The sequence below is a fragment of the Balearica regulorum genome, chromosome 6 (assembly GCF_011004875.1).
Source record: "Balearica regulorum gibbericeps isolate bBalReg1 chromosome 6, bBalReg1.pri, whole genome shotgun sequence".
NCBI lineage: Eukaryota > Metazoa > Chordata > Aves > Gruiformes > Gruidae > Balearica > Balearica regulorum.
Genome location: NC_046189.1, coordinates 41,986,611 through 42,005,637, shown reverse-complemented (window position 1 = coordinate 42,005,637; position 19,027 = coordinate 41,986,611). Strand labels below are relative to the sequence as shown.

The window sequence follows — 19,027 nt, the reverse complement described above, 5'->3', positions numbered from 1 at the left end:
CCAGTTTGACAATATCGTACAAAACCTTATTATTTGACACTTGTTAGGTGAGTTCTTTCCTTGCTGTAAAATGACATTTCACCTCATTTTGTCATAGTTAAACTGGAAAACCTACTGCGGCTTTTAGTTTTCACTCCAATTGCAAGTTTCAATAGTAAATTACTTTCCTGGCTGTAAAAGCCATTTGCTCATTTGATTGCTATTCTATTTGTAGCTATCTTTACATCAAACCATTCAAGAGCTTTTAAAAGTCAGCGTAGGTATAACTCAATAGAATATTTTTAACAGTGAATTATCTGAATTTTAAGGAGACTTCAGATCTTGGTGGTACTGGAATCACCAGGTTATTAGGAATGTCTGTGATGCTCAGCTCCAGGCAACCTTGCTGGGAACCACAGCATCAGTGAACAAACACATTTCTTGAAAAGAAAAAAAGGCAAAAAAGCTTTTTCTACTCTACATGTAACTGATACGTGATGATGGAAAGTTTCCTTCAACTACTGCATGTTATGTAATATTGGTCACAAACCTCACTTTTCCAATATTCTACTCAATTGAAAAGAGAAATTTTTAATGGTGAACATAGACAGTCAGAATAGCAATGCCCCTTATGAAAGATTTAGAGAAAAAATAACCTGCTCAAAATAAAGGATAAAAAAGATACAGAGAAGGCACACAAGCACTTTTTTCCTTTCTCCAAAACCACTTCATCTTCTTAGAGATGCCTCCATGTGCACAACGTACTTATTGTTCTCACTTAGCCGAAGGAAATGGTTCATACCTCACCGAGTGAGTAATAGCGCCGTGGAATCTGGGAGTCAGGATAGATGTTTTCCAAGTACCATGAGAAGGGTTTACACTTCAGGTTTTCTCTTAGAGCTTTTCTGATGGATACATCGCCATAATCCACCTTAACGACACCTGGAATTGTTAAGAGAACGGATGATCAAAGCACAGTTTTTGTAAAGCTCAAAGCATAACTCATGGATCCTTCTCCAGCTGTCGTGATTTCCTTTTTATCAATATCCACTTGCTGGAATTATGGTACAGCATATGTGAACATATGCGCAGCTGCTACACTATAGAGCTTTATAGGCATTAAATAATTAATTTAGCAAATTGAAATGCTTGGAAAATTACGTTTCTTCTTTTCAGATAATTTATCAATCTGGAAAGGCAGGACCACTGAACTCCTTGATTTCGTCATATTACAAAATATGAAAGAAAGGAAAACCATATCTGTTCACATTGTTACAAACCATTTTTCCAAAGCATCTTGCTGTTTTCCAGCACTCTGTTCTGAGGGAAACACGTCAGACGAGGCATGGCTATTTTGCTCATGTCATCCAGATCACCCCTCGGGTGAGTTCACCGCAAAGGACATGTTCTCCACCATTACTCCTAACAGGGGCAGATGTCACATCATGCCACAGGTAAATTGTCACCACGTCCGGCAGTGCCGTTCCTACCACAAGCCTATACGTCAGAGACCGGAGCCAGCAGCATCCCGCTGGCCATCAGGAGCGGTGCGTGGGCCACAAGCCAGAAATACAGGTCATGAAGAGAGAAAAAAACCCCACAACAACAATCAAGGAGAGGGGAAATCAGTTAGAGTCCCCCCTGCACAGCGTATGCCCACGCCGTACAGCGTAACGCGCTCGCCCCGCGCCAGGTCCGGCTCCGGCGGAGGGGATGTCCCCAGCACCGAAGGGCAGCAGAGGCGAGCGCTGCTGGAGACCCGACCAGTGCACACCAGCCCACGGCTGCCCAGCACGCCTTCCCCACCGCGCCCTGGGAAGAAACCCATCACGCTGAGAAATGTCAGACGTACAATTTTAGAGGCAAAGAAAGGGAGACTTCATACATTCAACTTCTCAACCTTCTGCATGAAGAAAGTGTAACAGGAAAATGCCATTTCCTCTCACCACGGAAACTGGTTACCTCTTACCGTTTTACCAAGCTGACTTTTGCAGGTGTGTGCATGACTTTCAGAGTTTAAAATAATATTGAACCAGCAACCTGGAACATCCTTTTCAACGCCAACATACTCCAGGAAGGGGACAGCTCAGGAGGGAACTGTGCACAGAACCCCAGCCTGGTTTGGGTGGGCAGGGACCTCCCAGCCCACCCAGTGCCACCCCTGCCATGGGCAGGGACACCCTCCACTAGCCCAGGTTGCCCAAAGCCCCATCCAACCTGGCCTTGACCACTTCCAGGGAGGGGAAGTGAGGCATTACAGATATAAACATAAAGGCCAGTCTCAAGGTGCTCAGCCAACTTGGAAACATAAAATTGTTTTAGTTAGAAAAGACCTGTAAGATCATCAAGTCCAACTGTTAACCCAGCACTGCCAGACCAACCGCTAATCCATGTCCCTCAGCACCACATCTACAGGTCTTCTAAAGACCTCCAGGGATGGTAACACCACTGCTTCCCTGGGGTAACTTGAGTTCTTAAGACAGATAACCAAAAACCAAAAAGCAGGTCAAATATTCTCTGTAGCCTACTTTAATCTAATTTCAGACAAGAACTACAGTCCAAAGAAACAGTGGTAGGCAAAGCACTACTAACTGCCAGCACTCAGCTGAAATAGTTTGAAAGACACTCTAGACTTATATCTGAAATGCACGCTGTGTTTCCATCATCTTCTGTTTTCCATTATTTATGGGATCTTATTTTGAAATTATCAGAGGTGAGCTCCAAGGCTATCAGCATATTCTGCCAGGAAATCACGCCCCAAAGCACAAGATGGTATCAACTTGTAAAGAAATTCAGTACACAACAACAGTAAAACAATTAATTAACAAAAAATTAACTTATTTTGGATAACCACTGTTATCCACATTTCCAAATCTCTACTGGTTACGTCTTTAACAAATTATGTTTACATATCATTATATAATTGTAGGATATGATGTAATTCTAGATAATTAACTAAAATACAGGATACTCTACAAATTATTGCTACAGGATAAAATCAGGGTGGGTGCTCCTGGGAAACACTTCAGCCTCATCACAGTGGCTGGGCACAACTGATGATCTGGATCTGCAAAAACTCCTCAGAAACCAAATGTTCTTGGTCGGTGCCAAGAAATTAAGTGGCATTAGGAAAGCATGAAATTTTAAACTTCAGTAAACAGAAGAACTTAAATAAAACCTTCCATTGTAACCCATATAGAGAACTTAAACCATAATAACTGAGGGGATGGCAGAAAAGTGAAGACAAATCAAATCCAGGTGCCAGGAGCCTTCATCTGCTCGGCAGCTCTCAGAACATCTTCTGGGCTACAGTGTGCTCAGTGAGGCATTTGGGGAGGTTTTATAAAATTTCTAAAGTTCTTCAAGATTCCCCCCACCTCCACCCTGCAAGAAACAGAGGTAATTTATCAGCTGTTCTGCAATCAAGGAGTTTCATTTGACTCTGTTTAGACCAAGAACACCTGCCTGACTCCAAAAGCCAGCTGTGCAATGAGTGCTACACAGGACTGAACTGAAAACATCTTTGCTTTCAAGAAAAAAAGAGACTTTATTAAAAATAAAAATAACGTTTTCTGGGCAAGGGGGAGTGGGGCTCTGCGAATGCTGCCTCTTCTGGAGGAAGAGATGTGCATTACTGCTGTTATTTGTGCTACTCAATCATCACCTACGATTAAGCTAATCTTCCTCATGGGAAGGCACTGGAAGTGTTTGGAGAAAAGCAGTATCTGTGTTTCGTAGTGCTTTGTACTGTGAGGATGCGATGAAGCTGAACACGAGGAAAAAGGGTATTAACACTGTTATAGCCCAAGATCGCAAACAACACAGCCTGCCCCCACCGTACACACACGCTTTGGTATTTGAGTTACAAACCAAATCAGAAATGCCATCTCGCAATGAAAACACCCTGTGGACTCACCAAACACCTTGTTTCTATTTTGCTTTACAATTCTTACAGGGATTTCTATTTCCACACTTGGTTCAGCCCTGCTGGGACAGAAAAAAGCAATAACCCTTCTTCCACTCAATCTGACTCAACTTCATACTTGAGTTTTCTTTAGTTAAACGAACTCCAGCAAGGTGAACTCCAGTTCTGCATTTATCAAAACTTAGCAGTAGAGATGGGGAGCCTTTGGTGGGTTTGGCATGCTCACCTCACGGGGCAGGTTTAACTTCAGGCTCTTCAGGTCTCGGGATCCCACCAGCATGGTGGTGCCCCAAGTCTCCAAGTCACTGGCATCAGTCCACCCTTCAGTTCAAGCTGTCTCTTCCCCTTCTCTCCACTGGGTCCTCATATGCTCCCCACTACCACCCTGACAGGTTCTCCCTTCCCAAAGCTCCTCTACCATATATTGTCTTCAAGCAAGGACCTCATTTGTATGGATCGCCAGTAAACCTTTATATTCCCTTCCGCTCAATTTAAAACCAAGCTATTATGAATCAATACCTATTTATCGTCACTACTTGCTAAATAAATCGATGGGACACAGAGGAAATATAGAAATAATTAACGACTAATAAGTCTGCTTATGCTTAAATAAGAAAGCATAAGTAAAATGTCCTTGGGTGCAAAAAAAGAAATGAAACATCACAAAAAGCTACGTAAAGTGTAGCACACAAATGAATGGATTAAAAATACCTCAGGAAAGAAGTAGATTGTTTTAACAGAGCAGCAGGTATGTTCCAAGTAGAACAAATCAAACGGCTGCAGCATCGCATTACACCTGCAATTTTCCTAATGAGCATGTCCTGCAAACTGCCACACAAGGACAGTGTTTCAAAACTGGCTAACCGTGCCATTCCTGCAGAACAAGACATCAATTCATGATGAGAAAGATGAAAAAAAAAATTCACCTGGAATGAAACAGAAATTGCAGAACTGAGAATAATTTTCTTTATGTAAGCATAACAATTTGAACACTTAATCCAAATCAGGCTTTTGCTATCCTTCACTGACTCGAGAAGCCTCACAGAAAACCGATGTTTGATTGAGCCGATATTCCAGCGCACTCGAAGGGCGAGCAATGTGACCAGGGAAGTCGGTCTATGCACATCCCTCTGTGATTCAGTTCTGAAAACCTGCATCGCGTTGCTCGGTAGCCAGCTCGTTATCCGAGGTGCCCCCTTTAAATGACAAAGCTAAGAACCAAGTCAGTGACCACCGGGAACCTCCAGCGATGGAGACGGTTTAGTTTGATTTTTGCCTTTTTTTTTTTACTGCCAAAGCAGCATTCAAAATCATATTATGTTTCAGAGGATTAAAGATGGCAAAGTGCTAAATTAAAAATGAGTTTGCAACACCAGGATGCCTGGTATGGCACATGTTACAGAGACGCAATGAGAACGCTTGCTAATAAATTTGGAAAAATACCAGTTTGTGTCTCAGCCTGGTTCAACTGGTGCCTGGAAGGATGCTTCTCTCCAGCACGCTCTGCTGCCTGTTCCTTCAAGCTTGGGAAACTCGTGTACTGGTAACCAGGGGCTTACAGTCTGCGTCGTCGCTTTGCCGATGCAAGAGGAGCGATCCATCCCTCCCAGCTGCCCCGGACACGGCCGAACACCAGGCAGCTCTGGCAGGGTTTACCAGCTCCTTACAGTGCCATTCAGAAAATAACACACGTAATGCTGCACGCTTCTAAAATCCAGGGACTTGTACGTTATATCTGTATCAAACCCAGACATATTAATTGATAACACATTAATTTTCTCATTAGCCAAAACATTAAGTTCTTGACATGTCTTATTTGTATTGCCAAAACACACACGTAACTCATTAAAAAGTAAAACAAACAAAAAATGTGCCACCTCAAAAAAACCCCACCACCCACCCTCGCCCCTATTGCTGAGAAGTTCTCATATCAATTCATGAGTGATCCAAGGTGAACAGAGGTAGTGGCTTTGTAATATAAAATATGGTATGGAATGAAGATTCTGATTCATGGGAAAAGATATATATATGTGGTAGGAGAAAATAAGCTTACAATTTCTAACATAAAAAAATCCTATCACTCTAGCAAATGAGCCAATATTGTCAATATTTATGCAAATAAAGCTTTGCATGATAGCATGTTACACTTTTAAAGCTTATTTTATGGCAAGGGATTAAGACTTTAAATGTTGGTTTACCCTATAAACATACCTGTAATGTACGATACTTATTTTCGAGAGAAAGACAGCGGCTAATTAACTCTTACATTGCCAGCTGTGTCCAGACGCTAAAGAAGAACATTGATCTTACTGAAATAGACATCAATGGGACCGTTGGATGGTATTAATCCTGCATTCAGATGTTTCGCCATCCATATCTCAGGAAAGCTTCTAAAGGAAGGCGGTGTTGAAAAGAAACCTCTGACTTTAGCTTTAAATTTTTACTCTTTGGTGCTGAGTGTTAAGTAGCAAAATCACTGAGGTACCCGAAGGATTTTGACAGTGAAAACGTTTTTCCTGTGAAAAACATAAAACCCTGCTACGTTACAGCTCTTCTTTGGCACAAAAAATACAGAAAATTAAGTGTTCCTGGGAAGTGTCATCTTTTTTACTAATGTGTAAGAGTAACAGGAGCAAAACCCGCGCTACTGGGACTAGAGCAAGGCCAGAGCTGATTTAAGTTACAAGAGTGTGTATGTAAAAAAAACCCCAAAAAAACCCAAAAAACACCAAACTATTTTTGTAGCTGGAAAAATTCCCAAACACCTTCATAAAAGACCATTAGAATCATGCTGTTTTCAAATTTAAACATTTGTATCCTCTTGACACTCATCGCGTTAGGACTAGACAAGTGGGTGAGCCATCAATCTCTATTCCGTAGGTACCTGACGAGCCTCATTTGGAAGGTCCATGGAACACTAAACCACAGGACTGGTTCCCAAGTATCAACGGGGCGATAACTTTCAAGATAAAATACAAAGCCAGCCTCCCTCCCCAATATATTCAAATATGTTTTGTATTACTGGGTATTTTAATATTGGGCACAGTATGCAGCGTCCATGAGCATGTTATTTTTCCTATTCTGTTTTTATTACATGTAAAATAATCAAGATTTTCTTTCTATTCTTCCCTATCAGCTGAAAAGCTACATTAGGTCATTAGAGATTTGTAACACGCCCCACAACGGATACCTTTAGCCAAAAATAAGCTAAGGCAGCCCTGGCTGGCTGGCAATGATCTGCCAACCCACTCTTTACACTCCCTTTTATTACAAATTTAATAAAATGCTCTTTGCAAATATCAGGGCTATAAATGACAGAAAAGATAAACCAGGAATTTGATCTGTCTCGATTACACGGGAGCACTTCTGTGTTTGTTCATCTACAAATGTCACCTTTCTCCTGCAAAAACCCCAAGGATATCCACCAAAGAGGGATCCCATCTGGGAGGAAAGGGTTTAGGCTCCCTGGTAACCGCAGCTTTAGGTTAGGGCAGCATTAACGAGTCAAGACCTTTGGAACAACTGCCAGACAGGAAAACCCAAATTCCCACACCCCCTCTTGTAAGTACCTTTGAATTAAATCAAGACAGATGACCCCAAAACCTAAGTCAAACAATTAATTCTCAAGGCAGCCACTGGTTTCAACAACGCAGCATCCAGCTGAACGCTGGGGTGCTGCACGTCGAACGCTGGGGTGCTGCACGTCGAACGCTGGGGTGCTGCACGTCCTGCCCTTTCTTCCTACAGACGCTCTGCGTGGGAAAGCGTCCAGGGTGCCAGGAAAGCCCTGCGGGAAGGGGGCCGGTACGCGGGAGATGGGTACCTGCCGGGGGAAGCAGGGGTAATCTCTTTGAAATTCCAGCGCTGCATAAGGGAAAGGCTACTGCCGTACCTGCCCGCTGGTCCCGACCCGTGGCAGCCGAATTCAAAACACCAGCATGGATTGGCTCCACTCCCCCCTCCCCGTATCCTTTTGAAACCAAGGTCAAGTTTGTTATTATTAAACCCCAGAGTTTAATAACACCAGCCAAATCTTCGTTCAAGCGGGGACAGCAGGACCTCCCCGGACGCTCCGAGCGCCAGCCCCACCGTCCTCCCATCCCCGCAGCATCCCCCTCTGCACAGCACAGGCACGCAGCCTCGGGCACAGCCCCCAGCTCTGGCACCGCTCCCACCTACGTGTGCAAAAAACGTATCTGTGTATATACAGACACAGGTAGTTTTTACTTTAGAAGTTAAGAAAACAGTGAATAACACTATAAAGGTAAGTATCTTGCAGGGCAATTGCTTTTATTCACTACTTTTTATGGTTTTTGGTTGTTTTTCCTATCAGAGAAATGTAATAAGCAAGGACTATCAACATGATTCACGTTTTCAACATTAGTGTCAAATATAACCAGAGGAAGCACAGAAAAAGGGTTTTTTGATTCAGGAAGCAACAGCTCAGGTGCCCCCACACTGCGTCTCTTCCTAGAGGTACCCCAGCACGGCCCGTACGAGCAGACTCTTACACATACAGACTCAAAGAACGTTTTTGGCACTTAAGAGCGCCCAGAGGAATGCCTTCGCATCTGTCTGGGGCAGAACTAATTCCTAGCCCGAGACTGACCGTGAGAAATTTCATCCCCCATCCATGATGCGTTCAGCCCTACAGCTGAATTTGGTTGAGCAAGGAACCAAGACAGGACCTTTGGTAACTATGATGCTGGGAAAGCTGTATGAAATTTCTTACTTGCTTGCTTTTTTTTTTTCTCCTTTCTTTTTTTCCCTCTCGTTTTTCTTTTTTTCCTTTTTTATCCCTAGCACTCGCATTCCCATCCGTGGCAGACATGGGAGGACCAGCTCAATGCCACCGTGCAGTGTTTTTCTCCCCTGGAAAATCCTCCTCGCTCTGGGCGAGCACCTTCCTACCTGAATCAGCGCCGAGCTCTCACGCAGGTGCCCAGGGAGGCCACGCGCATTTCATGACGCCACTGGTTAAACGAACTTATTTTGGAATTAGTGCACTTGTACCTCTGGCAGTCCTCTAGCACCAAAATGCTAAATAGGTAAAGGCAGAGTGAAAATGTTTATCAAGAGCTCTTACTTCCTAAATTGATAGAGTCATTATCAACCTAATTATGTAATTACACTTGAAAGGAGGATTGCGCATCATCTGCTGAGTAAATCTAAGTAAAACACAAGCACTTATCTTGTAATCCCAAATTACAACTATAAAGTACCAGATTTAAATTCTCAACAATGCTTTAAACAAAGTGCTCAAAAAATAATGTAACTTTGCATTTCAGCCTCACTTTAACAGACTAGGTAGGACATGGGAATTGAATACTGACTGATTATTAGGAAGATACAGCGGTTTAGCAATGCCCTAAGCGTACGGAGAAACTGAACTACTAAGCGCATTATCTTTCTCGGCTGACAACGCAAACGCAGGCCTGCTCCGAGCACGTAATTTTCCCACTCAATGATTAGATACAGTATTTTAATGCATAAAGTGCCATAACTGCCTACATTTAGGAATACGCAGGCTGAGTGGAACGAGATACGCTGCAACAACTTGACAAAGATGTGAACAAGGCTGCTCGGAATAGCGTGCTGGGTGCCGGGAACAGGCGGAGAGGGTACGTACGTTCAAATCCATCTGGGTATACAGACGTATGTGCTTACATGTGTTGGAAACAATAAAATAAAACGCACGTTTTTGCATATGAGAGAGAAGGATGTTGGTATAACAGTAAAGAACTCCCTGGTGTGTAATCCTGCACTGTTGATTTGCATCAATTACACTGAGAATTTAATGGATGATAGTGAAAATAACGGAAAGCTGACTGCTAAACATACTAACAGAGATGAGTTAGTATGGAGCTATTAGGTTTTTTCTGAGTGATGCCAGTAAGAGACCGCTACGGAGGGAAGGAGAGAGAACTGCTGAAAAGAAAGGACGATGCGGCGCTTGGCTTCGCAGCTGGCGTTGCACTGGGCACGGTGTGCCTCGCCGGGGTGAGGTCGGCCATCCTGCTTTTTGGGTGCTGTGCCCTCCCCGGGAGCCAGGGAAGAACGCTTTTTGCGGTCACAAAGGTGCGAGGGCCTGTAGGGATTGAGGAGGAAAGTCTCACCCTCAGCTCAGTTACCGGCATCACTTTAACCTCATCGGAAACGAGACGGCTGCAGAGCGCCGCGGACGCCAGCTGTAACGTGGGCAATACGCAGCAGCTCCTCCACTTCTCAGAACAAATTCATACATTTCTTTTCTTTCATAAGAAAGGGACTTCCTTTAATCCTCGTGGAAGTCTAGCCAGCATTTCTGAGCTTTTTTTAAACTCTCCTGAATCACTTGGTGCTCTCAGCTTCAGGCTGCAATCCTGCTGCAGGCTCCCGGGCTCCCGCCAAGTAAAATGCAAAACTCCTTGTCAAACGCAGTATTTACAGTAAACCGAAGAGGTAAGCGTTCCTCACTACAGTTACCTTTTGGGATCCTACTCTCAGTTTGCAAGCCCAGCCGAGCCTCAGCAAACAGAGCTTTCAGAGCCCTGCTCCAGGCAGAGCAAAGCCGCTCTCCCCTCCAAAACACACCGTGAAAATGAACTGCGCTGTTTCCCCACACACCAATGCCGAATGACACAAAGAGAGTATTTTTTCCACAAGAACCGCTCCTCTCACCAGCTGAGAAATTAAGCCTTTTTTTTCAACTCAAAATATTATGCACAGAATTTAATCTAGACAGTTTTCTCTTTTTTTTTTTTTTTTTTTTAAAATCTCGGTTCTGGTTCCTAACTCATCTGAGCACGTGGCACGAACAAACAGGCAGCACACAGGATGGCCAAATTCAAGGGAAGCAGAAATAAAAGATTTTGTTCTTACCCACACACAACTTCCACAAAGACGGGGGAAGGCAGCGATTTTAAATATGTCTAAGACTTCCACTCTTCTTCAGCGGAGTTACATTTTCACAAGCAGACAGCCTCAAGAAAACAATTTATAACTGGATTGATCAAGAGTTTTACCTTGAAATATAATTACTAGGTGTGCACCCTAATTATGCCAAGGATATATTTAACACAACGCCACTGTGAACAACCATTGGTTCCTCTTTCTCTTAGGGCATCATCTAAGAAATCCAATTAGTCAGGTCCCAGAGGAGAAGAGGGTAGATGAGCGTGCCGTGACAGATAATAGCTTCAGAGACCTAATTACCAAAAGGCAACTTGCTTTGTTCTCTAACAGAATTATCTAGAGATCTGTATTTTTCATATTAATAAACTAAGAGAAATGCATGCCGGTAAAAAGGATGAAAAAGCAACTTAAGAATATTGGGAACAATTTCTGACATTTAGAAATGACCTATTAAAAAAAAAAATAAATCTATTTCCTGTGCGTTTTTATTGAGAAGATTTTTCAGTTAAAATGTCAACAACTTTATTTTCTAAAACCCCTAAGTACCTTTCTTCTCCATTTCCTTCTTAATGCTGGGGAACATCATCATAACATTTTAATCGTCAGTTGATATCGCATATTCATAAATAACTTCAAAAAAGATGAGAAAATGTAAAGGAGACCTTTATGGAAATTCTTTCCAGTGACTGAAACAGCAACAGACATCAAGTTTTGAATTAAACAAATCCTCTCCTGCCAATATTACCATTACTGACCCAGTTTCACCCTGTTTCAACAAAACTTTGTCCGTAGGCTCTGTATTTGAATTTTGTATCAAAATCTGGTGCAAATATGCAAATGCATAACTGTGTAAAGAAGAGGGAGCACATTTAGAAGCCCTAAACTTCTGCTGGTCTGTGCTCATTCCAGACATGAACAGCAGCTTTGCTCATAGAAAGACAATAACCTAACAATAAATACAAAACAGGCACTGGCATTTCACCCTAACTTTTCTATTAAAAAGAAACAGTTTCATTAAAACTTATCATGACAAAAAAACCCGAATCATTTTATCCTGTGTTGGCTCCGGAGTTGTACCTATACCAAACAACGCAAGCAACGACCCGGAAATTATTAACTCACACCAGAGCTGAGGTTTGGAAGAACTCAAGCTGAGCCATCCCGACCAAGCACACATCTTGTGTGCGCCCTTTGCGTGCCAAAAGCTCCCTGGAGCCGTTTGCCATCGCTGGGCTAATGCGTTTGAAGGTGGGATGCCTGTCCCACCGGGATGCTCCTGGGCAAGGAGCTCCCCAAAGCTTCGTGGAGACCAAAGGGTGAAGCCCATCAGGTGGGACGGGGCAGGAATGGGGTGAGGACCGCAGCACCGCTCAGCAGACAGGATGATCCCCCCCGCCTGGCTCAGGGGCTGACGAGAAGGGCAGATGTGGTAATTTATGGCCCTACGAGGGGCTCGGCCATTGCGCGAGGGCTCCTCGAGGGACGCCGGGCATAACCCCAACGCTGTGCTGCGAGCCACCGCCAATGTACAGAGCAACTGAAATAGGCTGGAAACACGGTTACCTTCCTCCCCCTCCCCAGGGAGCAGAATCCACGCGTATTTAAACGCTGGCAAGATAAGCCCCTTCTGCTTTGTCTAACTGAGGTCTTATTTTTATCAGGAGAAGCCAAAGGCACGCTCAAACCCGGCTACGCTGGGCGCAGAGGGAACGTCCCCCCGTACAGTCCTGTCCCTAGAGCTGACATACTGCAGGGTGGGTTTGATTTCTCACTATCTCCCCACCTTTTCGGATGCAGACTATGTTTTTAGAGCCATCTTGGCATCACACTGGTATAAAAGAAAGGGAAAAAGGACCCCAGCCCTCTGCCAACCCGGGGAAATGTTGACAGGGGAATTGATAGAGAAATGTCCTCCCCAGGAGGAAGGAGGAAAATGGGAAAACAATGCCTCTGCCAGCAGTTTTTCCTTCCCAAAGGGCTGCCTGTGGGAAGCAGTGTTTGCAAGGCATGGTATCCCACTGGATGTCAGACTGCTGAAAAATGGTTCGTTAAAGAGAGCCTTGCAGTGATACCTGTGCTTAGGAGCCGAAATTACAATGGCCTATGGCAAGAATCGGTCTTTTCAATGAGAGAAGGGATGTCTTCTTACCTCGGAAACCAGCTGATGAAACGCAGGCTAGAAAGTCTAATATTGGACATCCAAGTTAAAAAATGTTGCTGACAAAATCCTCCCCCTGCTGCGTGCTGAAACCTAGGAAATTGTAAAGGTAGCCGCAAAACTGAGTATCCAAAGTGATTTTAGAAGCTCCTCTCTAATGTAGCAGGAAATAATCTGTACTTCCTGTCCAAGATACAAGTGATAATGAGGAAACTTCAAAATGCACATTCATTTGATCTCTTACATGGCAGGTGCTCTTCCAGACAGAGCTTCACAAAGGCTTCTGCCACCAAAAACAAATCTGCATGTTTCCAAACATCCATACTGGGCACCTTCTACCCAGCTGAACCACGGGATACTGGCCAGTTCAGAAGATGACACGTCGGTATTCCCCACTCCTCCAAACCTGGAGAGCATCCCTCCCTCCCTCCCTCCCCTTGGCAGAAGATGGCCACACCAAGTAACGTCCCAGGACAACAGCGTCACACAGACAGGTTCAGGCTGGAACCAGCAGCAGAAAGGATTAAGGTCCTGAGTTACATCATCCAACATGCTCCTCATCATCCACTTTCCAAACTAAATCTCAGATTGAAAATACGCACATCTGCAGAGGTATGACTTCATCGCTCAAATTACACGGCATTCTGCAGTGAGTGCACTCCGACAGCTAGAAACAGGTATTTCTTGTTGCCGCTTTCCTGAGCTTCATCTTCTTTTAATTGGGTGGTTCCAAATTGATCTACTGCATCGAAGGTCTGACGTGTCAAACCAGGGAGGGGCATTGCTCCGGGTTTTACGGATGTGCTGGAGAAACAGTCAAGCTGGTCAAAGGTAGGCTTAAATTGGATATATTTTTTCCATGGCCTTTTTATTTTTATTTCTACATCTACAACCGAATTTAACCTTTTGCTCAGCACTAAATTCCTCGCTCCAACAACTCAGAATATCTCAGCAGAAATTCTGTGGAAAAAAGGATTAAAAAACCCCTCAAGACCTATAGGGGAGCCCTGCTGTAACCGAAGGGACTCTTGCTTGGGAGATCCCAAAACAAAAAGAAAAGCAACGGAAGAGAGAGGGGGCAGGGGAAAAAGAGTTCTGATCCAGGGTTTGGAGTGTTGCATTTGGGAATTTTAAAATTAAACCATGGCCAGTTTGGGAGCATTTTGAAACTGAAATATTAACACATTTTAGAAAACTACACAGCAGCGATTTCATCTGGCACTCTTTTTGAAACTGGATTTTTTTAAAGCATTCCACCATGCATACAACTATTCTAGTCACCTTTAAATGCATTTTGCTAATATCTCATTTAAAACGTATTGTATTTTAAACAGCCCTTAGTATGATATTTTTAGAGCTTGAGCTCATCTAAATGCTTTAAAGCAACTAACTCCTAATCAGCCTGGAAAAACTGGCTGTCAAGGCAGAATATAAAAGCAGAGAGAGCGCACTGCATTCATCACACGCGCTGTGTGGTGAATACACACTGTTAGTACGTGCATGCCTCACACTCGTAAGAAAATGTACGCTTTCAGGGTAAATTATTAGAAACTTATTTAGTTCAACGCAAGTGCAATGGGCACTTGGTATTAGGAGACTGCTCAAAAAAAGAGCTTAAGGGACAATTCAAGAATGGCTAATCCCGTGGGATATATTTATGGCTTGAACTTGACCATCTTACATGGGTTGTGAAATCACTTTTATATCGTATTAGACAGTCATTTGTCAGCATTGTATTTAGTTTGTCCAATTTTTTCCCTTCCTCTTGCAGGAGAACAGAGATCAATTATGTTAGAAACAGTCAACCACATTTTCCATCACGCACCCTATTCCTTCAGCATTAATTGGGTAGATGTAATTACCAATTACAAAGGGACACAATCCTGCCTGTCTTGCACGAAGTTCCACTTCCATCTTTAAGAAGACCCTGTCAACGTGGTGGTGTTTCACTCACAGTATGTTTATCCTCCGCGTTTTGTTCAATCCAGTACAAGTGAAAGCCACAGCGCACTCCCACGAGGCGTGGCACGCGGGGTCCGTATAGCCAGCGCTATAGGTGATGGCAAACAGCAGCAGCTCTACTAGCAGACCTGTTCCTCCCGACGACGGCACAGCTCATCCTCGCAGCCACTCAGGAGAACCACAGACAGCAGAGGACGAACAGGATCGGAAGGTACCGATGGCTTTGGGAGCCCTGCCCTCCAGCAATCCCCCTGCCACCCGTACGAAGGTGGAGAGGGATGGTGGGTCACCTCGTCGGCTACTTTGGCCGTTACCAGTCCTGAAGTCAGGAATGCTTAGTCTTCCATCCCTCCTACCGGATCAAGAAACCTTTCTTCATGGGCTGCTTCCCTGGAGAGAACAGGCTCTCTCTTTCCGGAGCAGACCAGGCATTCCCCCCTAGACATTCCACTCTGAGCCCCGCTGCCAGAGCACCACGAGAAGATGCACCCCAGAAGGTGTTACATGAACGCCGCCCAGAGACGCTGGGTGCCAACCCAAACCTCTGGCCTATGGAGACCACCAGTCTGTCAACATTTTTTTAGAGATTTCTTTCATGCTTGCATCTTTTGGTTATATGCACATTTATATACATTTATATTTAGTGTCTATGTAAGGTATAGATATACAAATATCTTTTTTACACCATTATTGGGGCATTTAAGATGCACATAGACTTTTTGTTATGGTGCTTTAAATTTTTTGGCTTGATAAGGATTTTTCAGGACAGACTCAGAATATTTTATGAGCACATACTGTGACAGCCACAGGACACGTGCGATAACCCACGCACGTTTTCCAACTTCACAGCTTGTGATTACATGTTGGCACCTGGTGATTGACTGAGATGTCCTGAACCCCTGGAAAAATCAAAGCACCAGAAGAGCTTGTGGAAACAAGCAGGTTTGCAGTCAGAATGGCCTGAGGTATAATAACAGTAAATTGTGCTGGAGATGAAACGCAAAACTCATACGGATAATAATATGGTCCAGGGTTTACTTCTCAGCGATAGTGAAAATTTAAACTGATTCTGTTGCTCCAGAATTTAAATTGGAAGAAAGTTTAAAGATGGAAGAATGGGAAGATAATACACAATAAAAAAGTAACTATAGCTTACATAGTCTATGGCTACTCTCTACTGCAGGCATTTTAAGTAATAATTTATAAATACTATGAAAAATATATTTATAAATACTATGAAAGTATAAAGACTATGAAAAATAACTGGCTTTCATACGTGAGACGTAGTATATTCTGGCTTTTGAGCTGAAGCATTTTAGTTTTTATTAACTGTATAATTTTGAGGTATCGGTAAAACTGTTTGGAGTAAATAAAACCACCCAGAATAGTTTTCCATTTTATATACAAATCTTTAAAAGAAAATTAACATTATAAAGAATATTAACCTTATTTTTTTGTTTATTTCAGCCAAATCAAATTAAATAAACCTACTGGTCCTGATTTATAGAAAGAAAAAGCTTAGCTCAAAATGCCTGCATTGGGAGATCGGCTGTGACTGAGGGACTGCTTGAAATACCGGTGCAGAACAGACTTTACTAGAGAGCCAGAACTCAAGGTACATACTCTTTTTTTCCCTGACCATGGTGACTCATTACAGGTTTTGATTCTCATGTTTGTTCAGTAAAAAAAAAAAAAAGGTCTAAACAAAACTATACGTTCGATAAAAATAGAATTGTCTCCAAGTCTAATTTTTCACATGAACAGGTCAATTTTAAATGACGAAAGTAAAAGCATGAAAACTGTCGTGTAAGACTTGAGGGTAGTTATTACGTTATTCTATAGACCAAGATTTATTTAAGAGTTACCTGCATGAAGTAAACCTCAGAGGGAGGCCTCAGAGAGCGGCATGGACACTAACGAAACCCTCGCATCCCACTCCATTTTTAATGTATCTACTCCATTAAGCTCATTCATACAGAAGCCGTCATTATCTTCAGATAAAAATGTCCCCAGCTTTAATAGAACAACATTAGGGTTTTTTCATCAAAACATTTACCCACAAGATAACCCTTAACAACTGTTCTAAGATCAGATAAGAAAATGTCTTTTATCTCATATAATTGTGTGTGATACATGTGATTACGTAATTTGCACGTGCTGTGTGCGCTATACTGAACTATAAATGAAAATCATCAATAAAGAGGAAGAGGAATCTGTATGTTTACAAGAGCGTTTCTCCTGAGGACTGATGCTGGGCAGTGGTGGGACAGAAGGATGTGGTGAAGGAACGTCACAGCACCAAGCCCTGTGCTCCGAAGGGTTCCTGCTGTCCCCACCGTGACCCAGAGCACCGCTGCTGTCCCTCCCGTTGACGCCTTCTACAGCGACCTTCAGGGATCGTCAGGACAATCTGACCAAATTCCACAATGGGTCAGAGAGCTTTCCTACCTGGTTGCAAACTAACATTATGAGAACAGCGTTCTGAGACAAAACCTTACGGTCTTTGGGAGAGGTGGAGCCTTAACCAACACTTTTACCTTGGGAATAGACTACAGAAGGTTTGGACACATGGAAAGGACATTCCCTTAAATTTTGAAAGCTCTTTTGCTGTTGCAGCTCAACTCTTCGTACATATACACGCATACATGTCTACACTTACCTGTATGCACCTTACATTTACACTTTCCTCTTTTCAGGCAGCTTTCGAAATCACAATATGATCAGAAAAGAATTTCTTACCTGGGGAAATTATATAGAAGAAGTCCTTAAACTCATCCATCCAGACCTCAGCCAGTCTCCTGTTGTTCTTGTTGATGACGTGTCCGGTGCCACCAGGGAAGGTGTAAGGTGTTGCCTTTCGGAAAACGTGGCCAACGTGCGAGCAGGTGACAATCTCAAGGGACCCGCCGCACTGCCAAATCTGAAATTAAAACATGCAGAAAACGTTGACCAAACCGAACAGAAACCACGCCGAGTTTATAGCAGGAGGGACTCTGACAGACAGGCTAGCAGCTATCTCCTCATTTATTTCCCCGGATCACAACTCAACAGGGAATTTCAAGCAAAAGTTGCAGGGGAATAGCAAGGGCACGGCTCTTGGTAGCAATGGAAGTGCACAGACCTTAGTGCAACGTGAAAGCTTGTGTGAACGGTTCACCTGGTCCTGTCTCCTTACTGCATGAACACACACAAACTATCGTCTTGGAAAGGGGTCATGCTATAGTGGACTAAGGGTAGGGTAGGGATGTCACCCGTGCATTTGAATCTTCCAGGATTTCAAAATATTTAAAGAAACAGAGAAGAACTCTTACTTTTATATGTATTTATTTATTTATTTATTTTCAAAGCAGAATCCTGTTCATGACCATCCCAAGCAAAGGCACAGCACATCTTGGTTAACATCCCAGAGAGCAATAGAAAGCAGCAAGCACAGGTACTTTGAACACCACAGAACCACAGAAGTGAAACACAAATGCAAAAAGCATGTTCTCTGGTTCATATGCTGGTGAGTACCATGATCAAGTCAAAAAAAAAAAAAAAAAGAAAAAAAGAAAAAAGCTATAGACAAAGAAGAGAATTTGATGAACTTCTAAATGCAAACTGTCCCCTTCCACTGCTGGAGCCAATCTATACTCTCAGGTAAGCTCAGTGCCTTCACTAAGACTGCGCAGGTAGAAAAAAATGATATAATCCCACACTTTAACCCCTGCTGTTAGAAGAAGTAACATATTTTTCTGTCAGATCGCTAGTCCTGCCCTGACAGACATCAGTTTGTGTATTAACGTTGTTCTGCAATCTCCCATCTTTCCAGGCTCTGAAAAGAACTAGAGAAGAAACTAAGGCAGGCTGAAGGTCCAAGTTTGCAGGACCGGAGGCATGACATCAGCAGAGGGTGAACAACAGGGGCTGACGAAGACTTCCACCAGATGGTAACAGGGTTACAGAGCTTTGCTGTTCTGCCAGACAATATCGAGTCCTGGGGATTCACTCGTCACTAAGGTTCACAGACATTTCTGGCACTCACAAAGGCATCACCAACTGCCCGGTTCCTTAGTTAGGCTCGTCCCACCCGTTGCTTTAGTCTCCTCCTAAGCAGCCAGCAGGACTCC

General features: G+C 43.3%; 1 protein-coding gene across 3 annotated transcripts in view; it reads right to left on the bottom strand.

Moving 5' to 3' along the window:
* GALNT13 (polypeptide N-acetylgalactosaminyltransferase 13) overlaps positions 1 to 19,027 on the bottom strand; it is a 205,012-nt gene that overhangs the window by 93,995 nt on the left and 91,990 nt on the right. For all 3 annotated transcript variants that reach the window (XM_075757377.1, XM_075757376.1, XM_075757378.1), the window contains 2 exons: positions 17,658 to 17,838; positions 782 to 921 (listed from right to left, as the gene is read on the bottom strand). In XM_075757377.1, the coding sequence (XP_075613492.1) occupies positions 782 to 921; positions 17,658 to 17,838 (321 nt within the window). The remainder of the gene's footprint in view (positions 1 to 781; positions 922 to 17,657; positions 17,839 to 19,027) is intronic.